We start from the raw sequence: 19,594 nt of genomic DNA on the forward strand, positions 1-19,594 counted from the left end.
CAGGCATACAAATACGTTTGTGTCCCTGGGTTATTTTTTTAATAAAAAAAAAGTTCTGGTTTGTTTTTGAAGGGAGTCTGTTACAAATCACTTTTTTTGAAAATAAACCTATCTTTTGCATTAGCTTAAGGACTAGCAATTTAGTTGATAGCCACCGAAAAGAGAACCTGAAGATTGATGGTACTATTTGCTTTAAAGAAACACCAAAGACATAAAAGTATCCATTGCAAATTTATTATGCATTAGGAAGCTTAACTTAAAAACCAACAGCATAGTAAAAAGATATGTTATCTGTTCATAGCAGAACAGGTTTCAAAATATATTTTCTTTTAAATGTATTCAGTCAGTACACAATCCTTATAAAAAATGTATATATATTTTTCTGTCAACACCTTCATTACATTTATAAATACAAGATTTACACAGCACCCCATCAAAAAAAAATTTAAAACTCCTTACAAATATCTACATATATTTCATACCTATAAAACTTTCAGAGGAGTGCTCTGTTAAAGGTGGGTGGGCCCTAGTTAATGGTCCATTTACTGGTGCAGCAAAATACATATAAATCTGTAAATTTTTCTGTCCATAAAACATCTCGAAAAATTAGCAAGACACTTATTTCTGAAACTGAGCTTCCTAAACCACCATGTTTTAGAAAAAAATTTAATGTGCATATTCCCATGAGATTCAAAAGTCAGATAAACAGATGGAAATACTGACTGGAAACAAATGCACACTACAGAGCAGTTAAGGCAGGAGTGTGATGAATGAGAAAAACTCAGAAGACAAACACAGAAGATGCAGCAAGGAGCAGATGGTAATAATACGTTCTATGGTCTGAACTTGGATATAAACTCTACCGGTATCCAGTCACTAATTCTCATCCTCACTTAGTAATATTTATATTGTCAAAAACTTTCTTTGAAGCTTCCTTCAATTTCTGTGTTGCCACCAGACTACTTGATGTGTATTTTTCTTCTGTAAAATCACCTTGGATCTGACCCAAACACTAGCAATCTGAGTTGCCAGTTCTTCATAATTTAAATTTTTAAGAAAATTTTCCTTTATCTAGTAAAGGTTATCACTGATCAGTATTAAGAATGTCCAGAGGTTTACATGCTCAATTTCATTCTAGCCAAGAATAGGAAGTAGAAGGAAAAGGAGAGTAAGACTTGGGTTTTTGTTTCACCTTTGAACAAAGGCAAGAGATCCCTGAAACTGAGTGACTCTTGGAGTGGCCACTCACGAACACCTGTGGGCTAAGCGGGCAAGGATCAGAGAAACAGGAAGGAAGAAAAGAAGAAGGGACTTTTCACCTCAACTCTTGTCCACACCACCCTGTACCTTCCACGGAAAGGGAGATGGAAAGACTATCACTCCAGAATTACTCAAGGAAAGCCAGCCTTCCTACCACAGATACGAAATCTTTCTATTTAAGTTTTGAAGGGTGGACTCCAGATGACTTTGAGAGCTGCAATACTCTTTGCAGGAAAGTACTTCAAATCTTGTTCTAATGTACAAACAAAAAGAAGAAAAGAACCAGGAGGAGGAAGGAGGCAGAAGGGTGGAGGGAGTCACTTCTCAAACCTGGCCCTGAAGGATGCCGCTAGTATCTTCCCTCCAGCACCATGAAATCTCCTATGTGGTGTGGCTCCCCATGGCTCTTAGAGACGGCATCTGCAGAATCCTCCTTTCTGCCCAGTTTACAGCTCGGTGCACTGATTCCCAGACTCCTCGAAAGAAGAGAGCTCCCAGATGCTGCTGTCTTGCAGCAGTGGCTCAATGTCCTCATCACTGCCCCGCTCTGGCATGTTGGTCAGGCTGCCGCTGATGCTGTTGCTGTGTTTTTGAATTCCACTGCCTTTACTATATTCAGGGATGAATAAGGCAACCAGGAAAGACATAAGAACTATACATGCCCCAAATAAAAACGGCGGGCCGGGGATGACAGCTCCCTGATGGGCAAGGGAAACAAATGGAGACAAAGAATTAGGTTAGTCTTCAATCCAAAATTAGTCCTAGGTGACTCCCCAAAACCATCAAAAAGTAAATCCTTTTTTCATAAGCAAATGTTGCATTAAGTATCAAGGCAAAATCTAACAGAGCTTGGTGTCCGGAATATGACAGAGGGCAACCAGTCACTGCTCTTTGCACCGCTTCTCAACTGCTTACATGGCAGTTGTGGATCTCCAGTCCTACCCTATAACCTTAGGTCAGCACTCTGTTCATGAACATGAAGAGCAGTTCCATACAGAAAATAATACTGAACACTGGTTTGAAGGAAGGACTGAAGAAATATCAAATAAATAGGAAAAGCACTCTACTCAGTTTCTAGCAGGGATTTAGGTCATCTCACTTTTTATTTGGCCTGGCTGGGCTTCACGGAAGGAAGGCATTCTGACCAGAGTGCTTGAGTAGGTAAAAACGGACTCTGAACAAGATTAAGACAGAGCTTTTGAAGAATATATTAAATCACTGAAATGATCCTTCCCTAATCCCAGGAATGCACGGAACACAGCACTTACTACTACCAAATACAATAGTAACATTCTATAAACAAGAACGTTCTCCAAATTTAAGTTCAGAATTTGCTGGAATCGGACACAGAGGTTGTTATACAACTAGACTTATCACCAGTTTACCTGCAAGGCAGTATTATCAGAATTCAGTTCCGGTTCCAACTCAGTCAGTTCCACATGGAACATGTAGAATATGAAGCCATACAGTGCTGGCCCCAGGCCATTACACAGTCCTCTTATTCCAGTTATGATCCCCTGGGCAACTCCTGTATCAGAACAAAGAGAAGGGAGCCAGTCTTCTCAGAAAAGCATCTCAAAATTAGGGACTTACATAAAGTAGATAAGGGACTTTTAGCCTACTGTAGTTTCATTTGGTGCACAAATGTTTTCTTGGTTTTACTGTGTCCTTTTAATATGGTCTTACTCTCTGCCCTAAGATCTATAAGGAGAAATGACAGAGATGTTTGTGAAATCTCTTTTGGGGCTGAACCCCCTCCCCCCCCCCCCCCCCCCAGCCCTCCAATAACAGCTAGATCCTTCCTATAAATGGGGAATAATAAAATGAAAAACTTTTATATTCCTCATTTACAGGTAATTTCCACTTTTCTATGGAATGAAATTTTCCTTCTCTACTCATCTAATGGTGCTTTAAGAATCTCCCCTTTGTCTCCCAGAGCCCTGGTGTAAGTCCACAGCAGCCCCAATGCCGTGTACTCCCATGTTCCTCATGGTGACCTGTACTGAAAAATCCCAGAAGGACCAGCTTCTAGGTATCTCTGGCTTCTAACATGACAGATAAAATATTAGCCTGAAGCATATGAAATGGATGTTTCCATAAGTTAAAAATGTTCAAAACATTAGGTTCAACTTAATACAATGTGTTCTAATAATGTTGTATGCTGACATTTAGAGAAACATCTGTACTAAAACGTATGAGCATAACAGGAGCCAAAGAAAATCCACGTCATGAAAGACCAGATGGTGCCTGTCACACTTCAGGGCAGTGCCCATCCCCACAGGCAGCTCACATCTTCAGAAACAATTCCTCCCAAGGACACATGGACCAGTGAACTCCCATAGTCACTGTGACACACAGCATTTGTGGTGTTCAAGTGACACTTTAAATTTTTGTTTTTAATGTTTAATTTTTGAGAAAGAAACAAGACACAGAGTGTGAGCGAGGAAGGGGCAGAGAGAGACACACGGAATCCGCAGTGGGCTCCAGGCTCCGAGCTGTTAGCACAGAGCCTGACACAGGGTTCAAACTTGCAAACTGTGAGATTACGACCTGAGCCAAAGTCAGACGCTTAACCAACTGAGCCACCCAGGTGCCCCTCAAGTGACACCTTAAAACTGGTGAATAAGATGGTTAATTTCTGATGTGGAAAACTAGGTGCAATGAATAAACAATATTTTCCAGCCTAGTTTTTTATTAAAACTTTTTAAAAGGCTCTAACACATTAAAAAATTTTTCTTTCTAAAATTCACTATTTTCTGACTATATAGTAAGCCATTAAGAGAGAAGAAAAGGAACTGCCTGAGAGAGAAGCCAGAAGCACAAGAAGGATGAAGTAAGAGTCTAGATGCAGGGGTGCCTAGATGGCTCAGTCGGTTAAGCATCCAACTCTTGACTTCAGCTCAGGTCATAATCTCATGGTTTGTGGGTTTGAGCCTTGCGTTGGGCTCTGTGCTGACAGTGTGGAGTCTGCTTGGGATTCTCTCTCTGCCCCTCCCCTGCTCACACTTGTGTGCACTCTCTCTCAATAAATAAAAAAGAGTCTAGATGCAGAGTGCTATTCTCCACATGGTTGTCTTCATTTTGTTTCTCACTGTGCATTTAACTACACATATTTATCTTTTATCCTCTCAAAGAATCACTTCCTAAATTAAGCTAATGGCCTTTGATTCCAAACTAAAGAAATTTAAGTGATTACAGTGATTAAATAAAGAGCTCACTGCTTTGCTAACCAGTTCATCATTCATTATTTGACATACATCTGTTAAAAGGATTATATAGTCTAGGTAATTCTTACAGTAACACAAAAAAGGAGTCAAAACTGAAAAGAGAAAATGAACAGTTCTATTTCTAACTGCTTAGTCCAGATTTAAAGACTGTAAGATCAACGCAGGAAGTAAAACAGACAGGCATGGTTGCTGAGAAAGGACCACATGGCTGTCATGTGCTCCATGAGCCTCCCCTACTCCAGGTTTATCTTAGCTGAAAGAGGAAAACAGCGAGGGGACAGTGACCTCACCTTGCTGATCTGACTCTGCGTTCCGAGAGACAAGGGCACTGACTGCAGGAAATGTGATGCTGGACATGGCGGCCACGGTCCCTGCTGCCCACATCATCCTGCAATGACAAGACAGGCTGCAGTCAGGCGGCAGGCCAGCCCCAAGCAGCTTGCTGTTCAGAGTACAATCTGGCAAGATCACAAAGTGCTTTCTGTTTTCTCCTGTTGTATTTATTTTTCCCTCTTCAAAAATGTTTATTTTATTTTACCTCTTTGGAAATCTGTACTTCCTGCTTGTTTTCCCAGTACCAACTTTAGATGTAATAAGCTTAGTGAAGTTTCAAGGATTTCTTGTTTCTATAAACACATCTTCTTCACTGATTTTCCACTTTTCTCTCTGTACTTCTCACCTTTACACTGCCCTTAAATTGCTCAGTTTGCCACCCCACAAGGAAGTGTCATGTGCCACCAGTGGAAACAACAGAGACCTGATGTTCAGGATCACCATGAAAGGAACGTAAGTGCATGTCAGTATTTAGTAGGAGTGTGAGCAACACGCAGCCCTAATGGCCGAAAATCTGCCTGGCCAGACTTCCTTGGGGCTGAACTTGCACATCCTTATTGAAAAGAAAAAAAAACCCTGCAGTTCAACAAAATCCTTTAAACATAGCACGAGTCGGACTGAATCAGCTACTGAACCAAAGTTCACAAGACTGAAATCTTAAAGAAGAAGAATCAACCACTGAACCAATGACCACATTTCTAGTTCCTCTAAGTTATGTCATCCATTTACATGCGAAAAATGAGGATCAATTCTAGTATTTAAAATGGAGCTAGGGGGCGCCTGGGTGGCGCAGTCGGTTAAGCGTCCGACTTTAGCCAGGTCACGATCTCGCGGTCCGGGAGTTCGAGCCCCGCGTCGGGCTCTGGGCTGATGGCTCAGAGCCTGGAGCCTGTTTCCGATTCTGTGTCTCCCTCTCTCTCTGCCCCTCCCCCGTTCATGCTCTGTCTCTCTCTGTCCCAAAAATAAATAAACGTTGAAAAAAAAAATTTTAAAAATAAATAAATAAATAAAATGGAGCTAGAAACTTGGGTATTTGGTGACCAGGCACATATTTCTTTTTGTTCTTCAGGGCTTATTTTGACCTTCCTGTTTGTGGGATTCTAATATGCTAGCAGTAATAACTGCCTTAGGGCACACATGATTTTGGAGGGGATCCTAGTGTTCATCTAATTCAGATACTTTCTTACAAAGGTTACATCACTACCCAAAGTCATTCAGCTAATTACGGCAGTGAACCCTGTCACAACCATTTTTTCTTGTCTTCTTGTGTTGCTCTGGACTGTGTGATATCACTAAAAATTGACAAGTGTGTATAAAAAGTAGACCTAATTGGACGGGTTGGAAGAGGAGACACACACATTGGATTAAATAAAAACTTCACCGCTGAGGTAAAGGTAATCTGAACAAACAATCTTAGATTATCCAGATCCATCATTCCCTAAATTAGATCTAAAGACAGATTTTGAAATGTTGAATATACCAAACTCCCAAGTAACCCTTGCTTCCTTCACCTCACACTCACCAACTCAAGTTCCTGTCAAGGGTGCTTTTGTCTGTTAGTTTATGAGAATCCAAAGGAGAGGCTTACCAGGCCTGAGATCCAAAACCATACCAGGCTAACTGGAACATCTGGAAGCCCAAGCCAAGGAGGACGGTATTCTTATTCCCCAATGATCTCATCAAGATGGTAAGAAAGACTGTCTATAAACAAAGGAGATAATCTTGAGAAACCATGTGGCCACATAGATTTGATGCAGGCTCTGTGAGGGAAGCCCATTAATGACGGCCAGGGACCTCTACTGGCACATAGCCTGGTCTGAGACCTGTGGGGCTCAGGGCCTTCAGCCTCCTCCCACAAAGCCTGTTCATCTAATGCTTTGCTAGCATTACCCAAAAGGTAATCAAAGCTGTTTAATTATCATGATTGAGAAGGACATGGCTCAGACTCTTAACCACCAGTGAACAGCAACCCCCTGCTGAACATTTACAGAATATGTGGGATTTTGCTGGAGGTTAACAGTGTCACAAAGTTGGATTGATATAAATTGGATTTTAACAAATCTATACTCTGCTGCTAAAAAACAAAACAAAACAAAACCCCACAAAAGTAGCTCAGATAGTCTGTAAAGAGAATAAAAGAGGAGTCTGGGTAATCAGCTAACCAGTAACTATAAAAACAAACCAAAACCACAAGCAACTTGAAAGCTCAACATAATTTACATTCACTGATACAGTTCAGTAAGGAGAAATAAAAGGCTTTTGCCTTGATGCCTTCCTTTGAGCCCTGTCAATTCTAATGTGCAGGCAAAACAGTTCCATAGTCTTCTGGTTTCCCCCTGAGAGACTTCTCCCAGAAGAGGGCTCTGCTTGGCACTCTACTATATAAAGCAGCATGAAGCCATCTTAAGGAATTGGCTTCTAGGCAGTTCCATGTGGTATCTGAATTCACCCAGGCATGTCAGTGAGTTAAAGGTCACATGACTTGCCTTTTGTGGTCCTACATTTATAATACATAGGGAATGTTTAATGCTCTTTACTCATTATATATATTCTAATGCACTGATTTACCACATCTCTTCAGTCCTGGGGATTATAGCAGGGTTTGCAACAGTTACTGATTTTCATTTCTGTTTTCCACTTCCGCTAAATTTTCAACATTAAAATACTGAAACATTCTCCTGATTATTTTGCAGTATCTGGAGTTAGACTGTTGTTAGTGGTTATAAAGCAAATTTTTATCTGCTGAATTGACCCAGTAGAGTAACAAGTATCCTAACAAGTACTGAAAAGTTGTCTTAACTTCCTAAATCACAACCTCAACATTCTATTAAAAGTAGAATGGTTCTGTAGACTATCCATGTCTGTTTACTGGGTCTGATACTGTACCATAGATATACAAGATGTTACCATGGATGGGGAGGAGGAGGTACAGACTTATTGTGCAGGGGATCTCAACGAACATTTCTTTGCAGTTTCCTGTAAATCTAGTTATTTCAGAATTAAAATGTAAAAAAAGAAAAGAAAACAAAAACGGGTAAAATGTCACTTACCTGAGCCACAATAGACAGAATTCCTACCATAGCTATGAATGCCGCAATCTTAACAGATCCAAAACCTATGACCTGTGGAAATGAAAGAAAACACTTTTGTAATAGAGAGATACTATAAAAATAATCCCCATCTCCAACCCACTAAGAGACAAACATAATATCACCAAACACTAGAGAGAATATGAGGAAAATGGTTTGACTTTGGTGCTGCCAGCAGAGAATTTGCTCATTACCAAAGTTGGCGGCTCTCAACTTTGGCTGTACACTGAAATCATCAGGGCAACAGCGAAGGGGGGAGCAATGAAATGCTGTAACCCACTGGAGACCAATTAAATCAGACTCTCTGGGCCCAGCCACAGGCATGTTTAAAAAGCTTCCATGGTGATTCCAGGAGCAGCCAAAGTGAGCTGGCAAGGATTTCTAAGCCTCTTAACCTCAACTGAAGCTCTGAAAGGCCACTTTAAGTTTTAAATATCAAGTTTTAAAAAAGTTAAATATTTTTGCCCTCTATTGAAACCCTATAAAAATCGGGAAAAGGACTTAAAAACTATTATACATTCCATTCATTTAATAAATGATTGTCTTGCTTCCAGTCACACAACTAGCTGATAAAAGAGCTAGAATCTCAGGTTCCCAAATCAGGGCTGCTGACAAACAACAGCCTATCACTTGCCAATCAAATGCAATTAAAAAAAAATTGGAACCTGAAAATAGATTTACGGACTATTTCTCAGCCTATATTTGTAAACATAAACATATCTATACTTAAAACAGCTTTATTGAGATAAAGTTGAAATATCCTATAATTCACCCATTAGATATGTAATGAGTTTAGCACATTCACAGAGTTGGGCAACCACCAACACAACCGCAGATGATGTCCTCACTCCTCAAAGAAACATGGTACCACATTAGGAGTCCCACTGCCCTGGCCCATCCCTCCATCCAGCTAGTGATAATACTTCTGTCTCTGGGTCTATTTATTCTGAGCACCTCACATAAATGCAATCAAACAATCTATGGTTGCAGTTTCTTTCACTTGGCATGATGTTCCACAGTTCATCCCCACTGAAGACTTAGCGCTTCACTGCTTTTTCTTGCCAAATGTTAACATCCCGTTGTACGGATTTGCCACATTTGTTGATTCATTTCATGAGCTGATGAACATCTGGGTTGTTTCTACTTTTTGGCTATTATCAAAAATTTCTGTAAAAGTTTCTATGTAGATGTGTGTTGTAGGAATAGATTTGCTGGGAACCCTATGCTGAACACCTTGAGAAACTGCCTATCCCATTTCACATTCCCACCAGTCATGTCAGTTTCCATTTCTTCACACCCTTGTCTTTTGGTTACAGCCATCTTAGCAGGTATGAAGTGGTATCTCATTTTGATTTGCATTTCCTTGATGGCTAATGTTCAGTATCTTCTCATGTGCTTATTGGTCATTTGTGTATCTTCCTTGGGCAAGTATCAATTCAGTCTTTTTTGAATTTTTTTCAGTTGGGTGGTCTTTTCATTTTTGAGTTAAAAACTTATACTGGATATAAATTCCTTATCAGATGTACAAACACCAAATGCAGTTTGAACGTGTGTGTGTGTGTGTGTGTGTGTGAACTGCTCTTAAAAGTGAGCACAAATACAAAATAACGTAAAATGATTCTGATTTACCGTTAAGTGTTGGTGGTAGTGACATAAGCATATGTGTGGGAAAAAAGGGTAGAAAAGAAAATATCCACAGTTCCTTATTCTGAAGGAAGATGATTTTTCACTTCCTTAAGTTTTCCCATTTTTCCTACACTGAATGTACCTTTAATTTAATTACAAAAGCACATACGATTTTCTACATTAAATATGTTACCTCATTGGTCTTCCCTCTAAATCTCCAGCATCTGCTCACAAAAAATGAATAAAACTGAAATAGAACTGTTTACAGAAACAGTTTTACTTATATACCACCATATAAAATATTAGTCTCATACTCTCAGGAAAACTAAAAGAATGGCAAGTTTAACAAGTTTCAGTTAAAAATATCTCTCGACAGAGAGGAATTTATCTTAGGAGGAGACCGGCTCTGCCATATGGAATAAGCCATAGAAGGACTTCCAGTGAAATCAGTAAACTGGGGCAGGATTGCAATGGAAGGCAACATGCGTCTCCGCAATCCCAGAGAAACAACAACAGTTGGAAAGGGAACTTGGTTTTAAATTGCCTTAAGCTAACCGCCTTTTTGGGGGGAACAAGGTAAAGTATACATTTTTAAAGAGAAAAAAGGTTAAGGGAGAGATTATTTAGATGACTGTTTGCAAGCCCCTTCAAGTCCACAGCAGTGTTGAGCTATGGCCTTCTGAAGATGTCCCAGGTCGGTTCACATCAAATCAACTTGACCTCTCTCTGTGAAACTTAAATGATACATTCTGTTTATGCTAACTCTCAAGGAAATTTTTCTCACAGTCAACATTTTATAGTATTTGAAAATATCATTGTATTAAAGGTTCCCCTGATTGCTAATTATACGTCAGCACCTACACTTAAACTATAGCTAGAAGCAGGTCCACACATTTTTTCCGCTATACGGTTTTCCTCAAAATACCTTTAGACAAATCCTAATCTTTGATTTCTTCATGTTCTAAAGCTACTAGGCACCCATTACCCACCTGTCTGAGATAGAGAAAAAAACTTGAATACTGTCCAGCTTCAGGAAGGTATGAAAGAAACACGGTGATGCAAATTAGTAAGACAGTAGAATCTTTTCCAACTTTCTTCAGTGACTAGGAATAAGCAGAAAGAGAAACACATAAAAAGTAGGAGACACTGACTGAATCACTGATATTCTGGGATACTGGTTTCATTGTTTTGATCTATTAGGGTGAATTATAAAAGTTGAACAGATTAGAAAAACAAGTAAATATTAACTCTATGGCTGTAAGTCCTAATTTCATAATTTTATGTTTACAGTTTTACAGCTTAAAAAACAAAACAAAAAACAAACACTTGCTCATCTTTAACCATACCAGTTCACACACCCTGTGAATAGATCCTGAAAAAATACTGCTCCAGAACCTTTTAAGAAAATCTCGTCTCTCTCTTTCATTCATAATATAACCCCTTTATAAATACTTCAGGGTTTTTATTATATGTAAATTTACTATATCCTTTAAAATGTTAATATTCAATTGGCCTGTAACACTGGAAGCCAAATAAGTATGTTCTAGTCATGGGGTCAGTGACAAGATTCTCTGACCAGTAACAGCTTTTTCAATCTTCTTACTTTTTGAATCTTCCTTTTTTACACAGAATTGTTGAGAAGACCAAAAGGTGAGCTGAGGACGATAAAGTGCTTCTGTCTATGGAGACCTTGCTGCACACCAGACACTAGATGAGTTAACTTATATACTCACCAAAACTCCCACACTAGCCTGGAAAGAATACACGGTAGTAGTCGTGCTTCACAGATGAATTTCCGTGTGTAACCTGATCACCACATGACAAGAAAGTAGGAGGCCTGACTGGCTCCCAGGTCCCTACCTGGTTTCCTTCTCTAAGCACCGCTTTCTCCATGTCTGACATTAGGGCGCACACAAAATGACCGGGGGCTCTAGGTCATGGGGGCTTTTTAGAAAAGAATTTCTCATGAGTTATTTTTCTTATACACATTATTTCCTCACAAGTACAGAGTGATTAAAATCAGCAATCAAATCTCTGGGTATTTTTTTCCACATATATTTTTCTTCAAGAACAATGTTATGTCAGACAAGGGAGGGAGAAGGGGAGAGGTAAGATTCTTCGTCTCAGTACTTTTTCTAGTTGTTAATGGGATCCTTTCAAAAAAATTAAAAATGGTAAAAGCTTTTTAAAAGTAAAGAACCCATTCAGTCCACAAAATACAAGTCCAGAGCCTTGTACATTAACAACTGAGAAAATAGCTACTACAGTCAGGCCAAATCCATTCACCTTTTCTGAATTTAAGTGAATGGACACAACCACTTCAAATGGCCACCTTCATTTTGTTTAAAAAAAAAAAAAAAAAAAAAAGTGAAAACAACCATGCAATAAAAAAAAAACAAACAAAAAACTTCCTTCCCAAACCCTCATCAGGCATTAACTGAACATTTTTTCTTCTCTCTTCCCTCATGATACCACATGCGTGACTTAAACATAAACTCTATATAATCCTTGATTATATTATAGGATTATAATCTATAATCCTGTAGACAACTACAGTCCCTTATATGCATTTTTTTTTTTTCTATTTTTCCTGGAGAAAGAAAGGGATCAACAACTGATGGGATGCACGAAGCTGCAGAAATATTCAATATTTTCATGTTTTTATTACCGCAAAAGGGTCTGCTTGTTTCCAAGAAATCTTAGCTCCCCAGGAAAGCGGCCTCATTTTCTCTGGCAAAGATTCTGGAACAGCCAGTAAGATGAAGCAGATGTCCAGAACAGCCACCACTGTGGCCACCAGCACAACAAGGCTGTCTCCGTAACTGGCTGAAAGGTATGCTCCAATGGCCGGGCTGCTCACCAGACTTGCTGCAAAGGTGGCTGACACCTGTGGAAAAGCACACTCTCATCCACGGTCCTGGCCACTACCACAAACACACACAGAAGGCACACTCTCACTTAGTCCCATCTGCTGCAGGTGCACACCTAATTCTGGTTCTCATGTGGAGTCCCAAAGGGACGGACCATGACTGTCCTTCCCCGGCTTTAAACAAAACAAAAGGGATGTGTTGTACATACATTTTGACAATGGAAGAGTCATTTCATTTTAAGTACTTGTTCATAAACTATGAACTAACAAGATATCCTAGAAAGCTACAAGAATAAAAATTAATGGTATTAGAAACAAAAATTGAGAAAACCTTCCCCATAAATAAACACACACACTTTAGGGTGCGCCTGGGTGGCTCAGACTCTTGATTTTGGCTCAGGTCATGATTTCACTGCTTGTGAGGTTGGACTCCATGCTGACAGTGTAGAGCCTGCCTGGGATTCTCTCCCTCTCTCTCCGCCCCTTCCTTGCTCACGCACGCTTGCTCTCTCTCAAAGTAAATAAAAAGTAAAATTAAAAAAACCCACCAACATACACTTTAGTCTTCTTTAATTGGGCAATAGGGATTTGGGGAGAAAAGCATGACAAAAATTTCTACAGGGCTGATCACAAAACTTACAAATTACTCTGGGACTGTGTTGACTTCATATTCTAAAAACACTGACTGTTTGGAGTGCCTGGATGGCTCAGTCGGTTGACCGTCTGGCTTCGGCTCAAGTCATGATCTCAAGGTTTGTGAGTTCAAGCCCCGCGTCAGGCTCTGTGCTGACAGCTCGGAGCCCGGAGCCTGTTTCGGATTCTGTGTCTCCCTCTCTCTGCTCCTCCCCCACTCGTGTTCTGTCTCTCTGTCTTGATCTCTCTCTCTCAAAAATAAACATTAAAAAAATAAAATAAAATAAATAAAAACACTGACCATTTTATTATTTGGGGACCATTTCATTACCACAGAGAAGGAAAAAAACCCTGATATTCTTAGAGAAAAAGCTGTAAGAACATCAAAGCTTTTTATTTATTTTTTATTTATTTATTTTTTTTATTAAAAAAAAATTTTTTTTCAACGTTTATTTATTTTTGGGACAGAGAGAGAGAGAGAGAGAGAGCATGAACGGGGGAGGGGCAGAGAGAGAGGGAGACACAGAATCAGAAACAGGCTCCAGGCTCTGAGCCATCAGCCCAGAGCCCGATGCGGGGCTCGAACTCACGGGCCGCGAGATCGTGACCTGGCTGAAGTCGGACGCTTAACCGACTGCACCACCCAGGCGCCCCCATCAAAGCTTTTTAACTAGAGATCCCTGGGCTGTTGATTTGGGTTACTCCCAACCTGCATCCAATACCAGAGACCACAAAGCCAACTGTCACACTTGCAACCTGAATCCATGTGGAATCTCTGCACACAGCTTCCTTTACTTTGGAATGTAATCTGCATGTGCAGAAGCTTAAATGGGCAGTCTCCAAATTATAACCAGATTGAGTGCCAAAAATATAAATTGGTTATTTAAATTTCTACTAGATTTTAATAGAAACCACTGAAATCATTATCTATTATTAAAATTATGACTCCTGGTTAGCCAAAGACATTTTTCTTTCACCCAACACCCTTCCAAATAAATGTAAAAATACAATATATCTGAAATTAATATTACACTAAAGACACTATAAAAGCAAGTCCAATAAAAACTTTCTGGGGGAAAAAAGGAGGTGCACAGAATTCCAATTTGGGGAACAGGAATCTTGGTTCAGTGTTTATTTAATTACCTGCTATGTACCAGGTGACTAAGAAGACAGAGCTCCTGCCCTTCAGGTTTTTCCATATTATTTGAGAAGATCAAGGCAAACACATAACTACATTATAAACTACAATGACATGCAAATGGCTATGGCAGCACTGCTGTGGGGTTCTCAGGGGCTAACAACCTCTTATCTGCACAAAATGGGTCAGTAAAGTCATTTATTCGTAACTTTTTCATTATCTTAATCCTCTACCGCATTTTTGTACCTAAACCAAGAAGACACTCTACTCAATGTACAAATAAATAAACAGCAATAGAAAGGTTAAATAGCTGTCTTAAGTTCATATGATGAGCAAGAACTAGAAGTCATTTTCCAATCTCTAAAATTAATCTTTCCCACTAAAATAGAGAGTCAGATTTACATCTGCTAAATTTCAGCTGAAACTGCTTTTTATAATTCCATAGCATTCCAAGTCTAAAGAATCTAACGATAACTTGAGTTTAAAGAAGAAAACAAGAATTTATTTATTTGTCAAAATGACATTTATCTACCATCATAACCGTCTTCTAGCCACATGGACATTTTCTTTTCAAGTTTATTTTGAGAGAGAGTGAGTGAGCAGAGTAGAGGCAGAGAGAGAGGGAGGCAGAATCCCAAGCAATCCTGTGCTGTCAGTGCACACCCGAAAAGGGGCATGAACTCATGAACCATGAGATAGATCATGACCTGAGCCAAAATCAAGAGTTGGATGCTTAAATCAACTGAGCCACCCAGGCGTCCCAAATGGACATTTTCTAAAATAAGCATTGTTCAATAACTCAAGATTTGGTCATTGCGAACAATGGACTTAAATTATTATTATTCTCGAACAACGATTTAAATGATGGCATTCTACTAAGCTCCCCTCAAAATACTTTGGAAAGGACTCAGTAGCTACTTCGGATATAATGAAATTAATGCTCATTAATAAAATGGTGCATTCTAAATCATGGTAAACTTTTTTTTGGAGAGAGAGAGAGTACTCACGAGCAGGCAGGGGGCAGAGAGAGAGAGTCTCCAGGCCCAGTGCAGAGCCCAACACAGGGCTTAATCTCACAACTGTGAGATCATGACCTGAGCCCAGATCATGACCTGAGCCAAAATCAAGAGCTGGAGGCCAAAATCAAGCCCTGGAAATCAAGGGCACTGAGCCACCCACGTGCCTCTATGTTGAACTTTTAAATTCATCTTTCTCATCCATGTGCTGCCCCCTACACTGCTCTGAGAAAGAGGTGCTCTATTTTCTGGTATTTCTACAATTTAAATATTTGTAAACTGCCATAGAGAAAACCTGAAATTAGCAAAGGCAGAAATCTTTTTTTTGTTTACTTATTTTGGGGGGGGGGGCGGGGAGAGGGGAGAGAAAGAGAGAGAATGCAGAGGAGGAGCAGAGAGAGAGGGAAAGAGAGAATCCCAAGCAGGCCTACACTCTCAGCACAGAGCCCAACATGGGGCTTGATCCCATGAACTGTGAGATCAAGACCTGAGATGAAATCAGGAGCCATACATTCAACCAGCTGAGCTACCCAGGCACCCCTAACAAAGGCAGAAATTTTAATGACAATCTTTAAGCTTTCAAAACAGAGTTTAGGAAACAAGCTTAAGACTTATGAGTCTATGTATCTGAAGAGCTGAAAGCCTCCCAGTGGACTCAGATGGCAAAACAGGGTGGATGCTCTCAGACACAGAGAGGTAGGTCCACCTGTCCTTCTAACACAGCCCAATTCAGTTAGGGCCCTCAGTGCCCAGGATTCTATCCCACCACCAATTCCTCTACTGTTCTCCACCTATAATTTTTCCTCCCTAAATGGTACACTGAAATAGGTATTAGTGAGGTTTAGCTTCTTAAAATATGCAAAAAGTAAAACGTAAGAGAGTGCAAGTAGGGTAGGGGCGGGGAGGGGGGCGGGGACAGAGTATCTGAAGTGGGCACAGCGCTGTTAGGGCTTAAACTCACAAACTGAGAGATCATGACCTGAGCCAAAGTTGGTCACTCAACTGACTGACCCATGCAGGCGCCTCCAGGAAGTGAGATTTGAAAGGAAGAGCAAGACTGGGGAAAGGGGAGAGATAATGTGGGTTTCCGGCATTCAGTCCTCCTCCAACGTGTTCAACAGCTGGATCACTCCTCTTTTATCCACCTTTTCTCAATGTAAACATTTCCAACACAGGGAACTTGAGAGAACAAGTGGAGAATGCACCACCCCAACTACACCACTTTGCATGTGGACTGTTTTGAACTGTAGGCAATTAAGACCCAGCAGGCTCAGGGAAAGCTTTTTTGCCTTTCTTTTAATGCCTGAAAGAATTCAGACAGGGGCCTATATCAGGAAGAGAGCTATGCCAGAAATAACTTTTTATATCAGAAAGACTTATCTGCATGGCATGGCACACATTTACTTACCAAACATTTGTTCTTCCCATCTTCCTGTGAACTGTCTTCCTCCCCTCCAGAGCCCAAGACCCCTACCCTCTTTTCCTTAGCTCAGGATGGCATATAAGTCTCAACTGCGTCCAAGTCTCTCGTGTCTTTGGAGCTCTGTCCAAAATTAAGTGTTTCCCTCCTATTAATCTGTGTCAGTTTAATCATTAGGCCAAAGAACCTAGAAAAAGGGGTAATTATCCCCCTGCAACAACACACACATGCCTCAGCAAGTTCACACATTGGACACACGCCCACACATGCTCACATGACATCTTTTCCTCTGAGCCACATGAGTAGCCAAGACACTGAGCTAAAGGGCTTTAGCCTCCATCTTCTACAAGTCTTTCTTCCCTACGAAACTGCAATGCCATCATCACATTTCGGAAAATCAGAAATTATCTAACACTTACCAAGAAGAGATCTCCTGTAACTTTCATTAAGCACTCCACAATTACACAGTACCATATCCCAAGTAAGTGCCTGAGACATGCAAGCAGCAATAAATATAGTAACAGTGGATTAACATGGTTGAAGCACAACATCTCCCTAACTGTGAATTAGGTGCATGGGGACTTATCTCAGCACCAGTTCACTGTTTATGGTTCCTCAAGACATAAGCCAACAAGAAACAAATCAACTTTTTAAAATATTTTGCAGTCAACAACTCACATTCCTGACAAACTTCCAACCCTATACATTATTATACATTATTAGCAATTTCCATCTGGCTACTTTAAACTTCATCAATTTCCTAGGGGCGCCTGGGTGGCTCATTCGGTTAAGCATCTGACTTCAGCTCAGGTCATGATCTCACAGTCCATGAGTTCGAGCCCCGCGTCAGGCTCTGTGCTGACAGCTTAGAGCCTGGAGCCTGCTTTGGATTCTGTGTCTCCCTCCCTCTCTGCCCTTCCCCCACTCATGATCTGTCTCTCTGTCTCAAAAATAAATAAAAACATTAAAAAAATTTTTAAACTTCATAAATCTTTTTTAATTGCTGTAGATTTTATGTAAGTCAGTATTTACAATTTTTTTTAAATACTTAACACTTTAATACTTTAACACAATTTAATTATAAATACTTCTCTGGTTACAATACATAAACTATAATCTTACCCATCCATAAGCAGTACTTCGCTCATGTTCCTGAGTGACATCAGCTACATAAGCAAATATCACAGAGAATGTGACCGAGAAGACTCCAGACACAGAAATCATCGCAAAATACCACCTATAAAAAGATTATTTTAATTACCTGGAAGAGAGGTGGCAGTGTGCATACACTTTCATAACCAGAGCTAATGATATTATGTAAAGATTATAAACAAATAAAACCAAATATATGTATATGTATATTTAAAGATATAATAGACTACTAATAAACTGATAATCAGGATGGGGAAGAAGTAGAAACATACCAATTTTGTAACTGCTCAAAGGATGTCAGTACATGCAGGTGAAAAATGAAAGAATAAGGGGATTAAGTAAAGATATAATCTTAAAGGTAGCCAACAGAAGAGAAATAAAAACTTAAAATTTCCTAGCTTTAGCTAAGAAAAAGACACATACAGCATATGACTTTGAGAGAGCTACACAAAGGCAGAAATCATAACAAAAGTATTAATGTATTTAACACTAAAAAGTTCAATCATATGCACAGATGCTTTTAAATAAATATTGTTAAGATACCAACAAAGAAAATCTCACAGAACAAAAAGTAGGATTTATCCTAGGGCAAAGGATATTCCAAGATTAGAAAATACATTAATATAATTCATCATAGTGATAGATAATATTTTTCAACACAAAAGCTACCTTAATACTTAAATGATGAAACACTGTAACATTTCCTTTATATACATGAAAATGTTAGGTCCACAATTATCACTTTTATTTAACATTCTTCATTAGTCAATGTAAGTAGCAAAAGCAACAGCATGAAAACTGGAAGAGGCAAAATCATTTAAAGATCTAAAGAAAAATATTTTAAGGTATTGAGAGGACATTAAAAAAAAAGCCCTCATTTATCAGAAAAGCATGACTTGTTCTTGGACATAAAGACTCAATATCAAAAAGTATTTTATAAGATTCATCATCTGGTAGAAAATAAAATGATCCACCATGGGTACCCAACATATTTACAATGTAACAAATATTGGCAAACAATTATGAGATAATCAAATGACATTTACCCAAGCCAATAAATACTGCATTAAAACAACAACAACCCCTTCCATTCTAAGGTATGTTCTTTACACCTTATGAAGAACATCTCAGCATTTTGGCCAAATACCATCCTCTGGAACCAAGAAAAACAACTAAGGTACAGCTCAGGTACAAATTCCAACCCATCTTTGGTAACTGAAGAGACTTGGTTACATGTTAATACTCTCTATCATGAAAAATGAGATCAAATTCAAATTCCTATTATGAGTGAGAATAGGCTATTGGTCTAATAACTACAATGTACTCAAAAGTGACTCCTGTCTATTGATATAAACTGTGTTCATACAGTGCCCTAGAGCAGTGAGTTGACAAAAACACATTTGCAGTCACAAGGGTTGAGTACAGAGATGGTACACCCCCTCCCAGGACCCAATCCTTTAATTAACCTCATGGCAACATCTTTAAATGTCTTAAAGCCCAAACTGGCTTTCAGTATTATCAAAGAGATTAAATAAAAACACAGGTACCAACTGCTTTGAAACAGTTAAGAAATGCTCTGCAGATGTACTATTCACATGTGACCCCAAACAGATAGTCATGATGGTGGAAGGTCAAGCCACTCACCACGGGCTGATCCTCATCAGTGGAATTGGGAAGCAGGTGAAGAAGACGGTGCCCAGGAGAAAGGGTTTCCTCCCCCACACATCAGACAGAGCGCCTATGAGGGGGGCACTCAGAAAAGACAGCAGGCCCTGGAGAGGAAAACAGAAACAAAGGTCAAATGTACAATGTGATCCCCTAATTACTTGTA

General features: G+C 39.6%; 1 protein-coding gene across 3 annotated transcripts in view; it reads right to left on the minus strand.

Moving 5' to 3' along the window:
- MFSD14B (major facilitator superfamily domain containing 14B) overlaps positions 1-19,594 on the minus strand; it is a 79,040-nt gene that overhangs the window by 4,653 nt on the left and 54,793 nt on the right. For 2 of the 3 annotated variants that reach the window (XM_047831132.1, XM_047831131.1), the window contains 9 exons: positions 19,408-19,535; positions 17,734-17,848; positions 12,204-12,422; positions 10,525-10,638; positions 7,871-7,942; positions 6,409-6,521; positions 4,778-4,875; positions 2,646-2,788; positions 213-1,958 (listed from right to left, as the gene is read on the minus strand). In XM_047831132.1, the coding sequence (XP_047687088.1) occupies positions 1,707-1,958; positions 2,646-2,788; positions 4,778-4,875; positions 6,409-6,521; positions 7,871-7,942; positions 10,525-10,638; positions 12,204-12,422; positions 17,734-17,848; positions 19,408-19,535 (1,254 nt within the window). In that variant the 3' untranslated portion in view covers positions 213-1,706. Of the gene's footprint in view, positions 1-212; positions 1,959-2,645; positions 2,789-4,777; positions 4,876-6,408; positions 6,522-7,870; positions 7,943-10,524; positions 10,639-12,203; positions 12,423-17,733; positions 17,849-19,407; positions 19,536-19,594 lie in introns of those variants that run through there. The other variant, XR_007146480.1, reaches the window with a different exon arrangement.

Source organism: Prionailurus viverrinus, chromosome D4 (genome assembly GCF_022837055.1).
Source record: "Prionailurus viverrinus isolate Anna chromosome D4, UM_Priviv_1.0, whole genome shotgun sequence".
In the NCBI taxonomy this organism is placed as follows: Eukaryota; Metazoa; Chordata; class Mammalia; order Carnivora; family Felidae; genus Prionailurus; species Prionailurus viverrinus.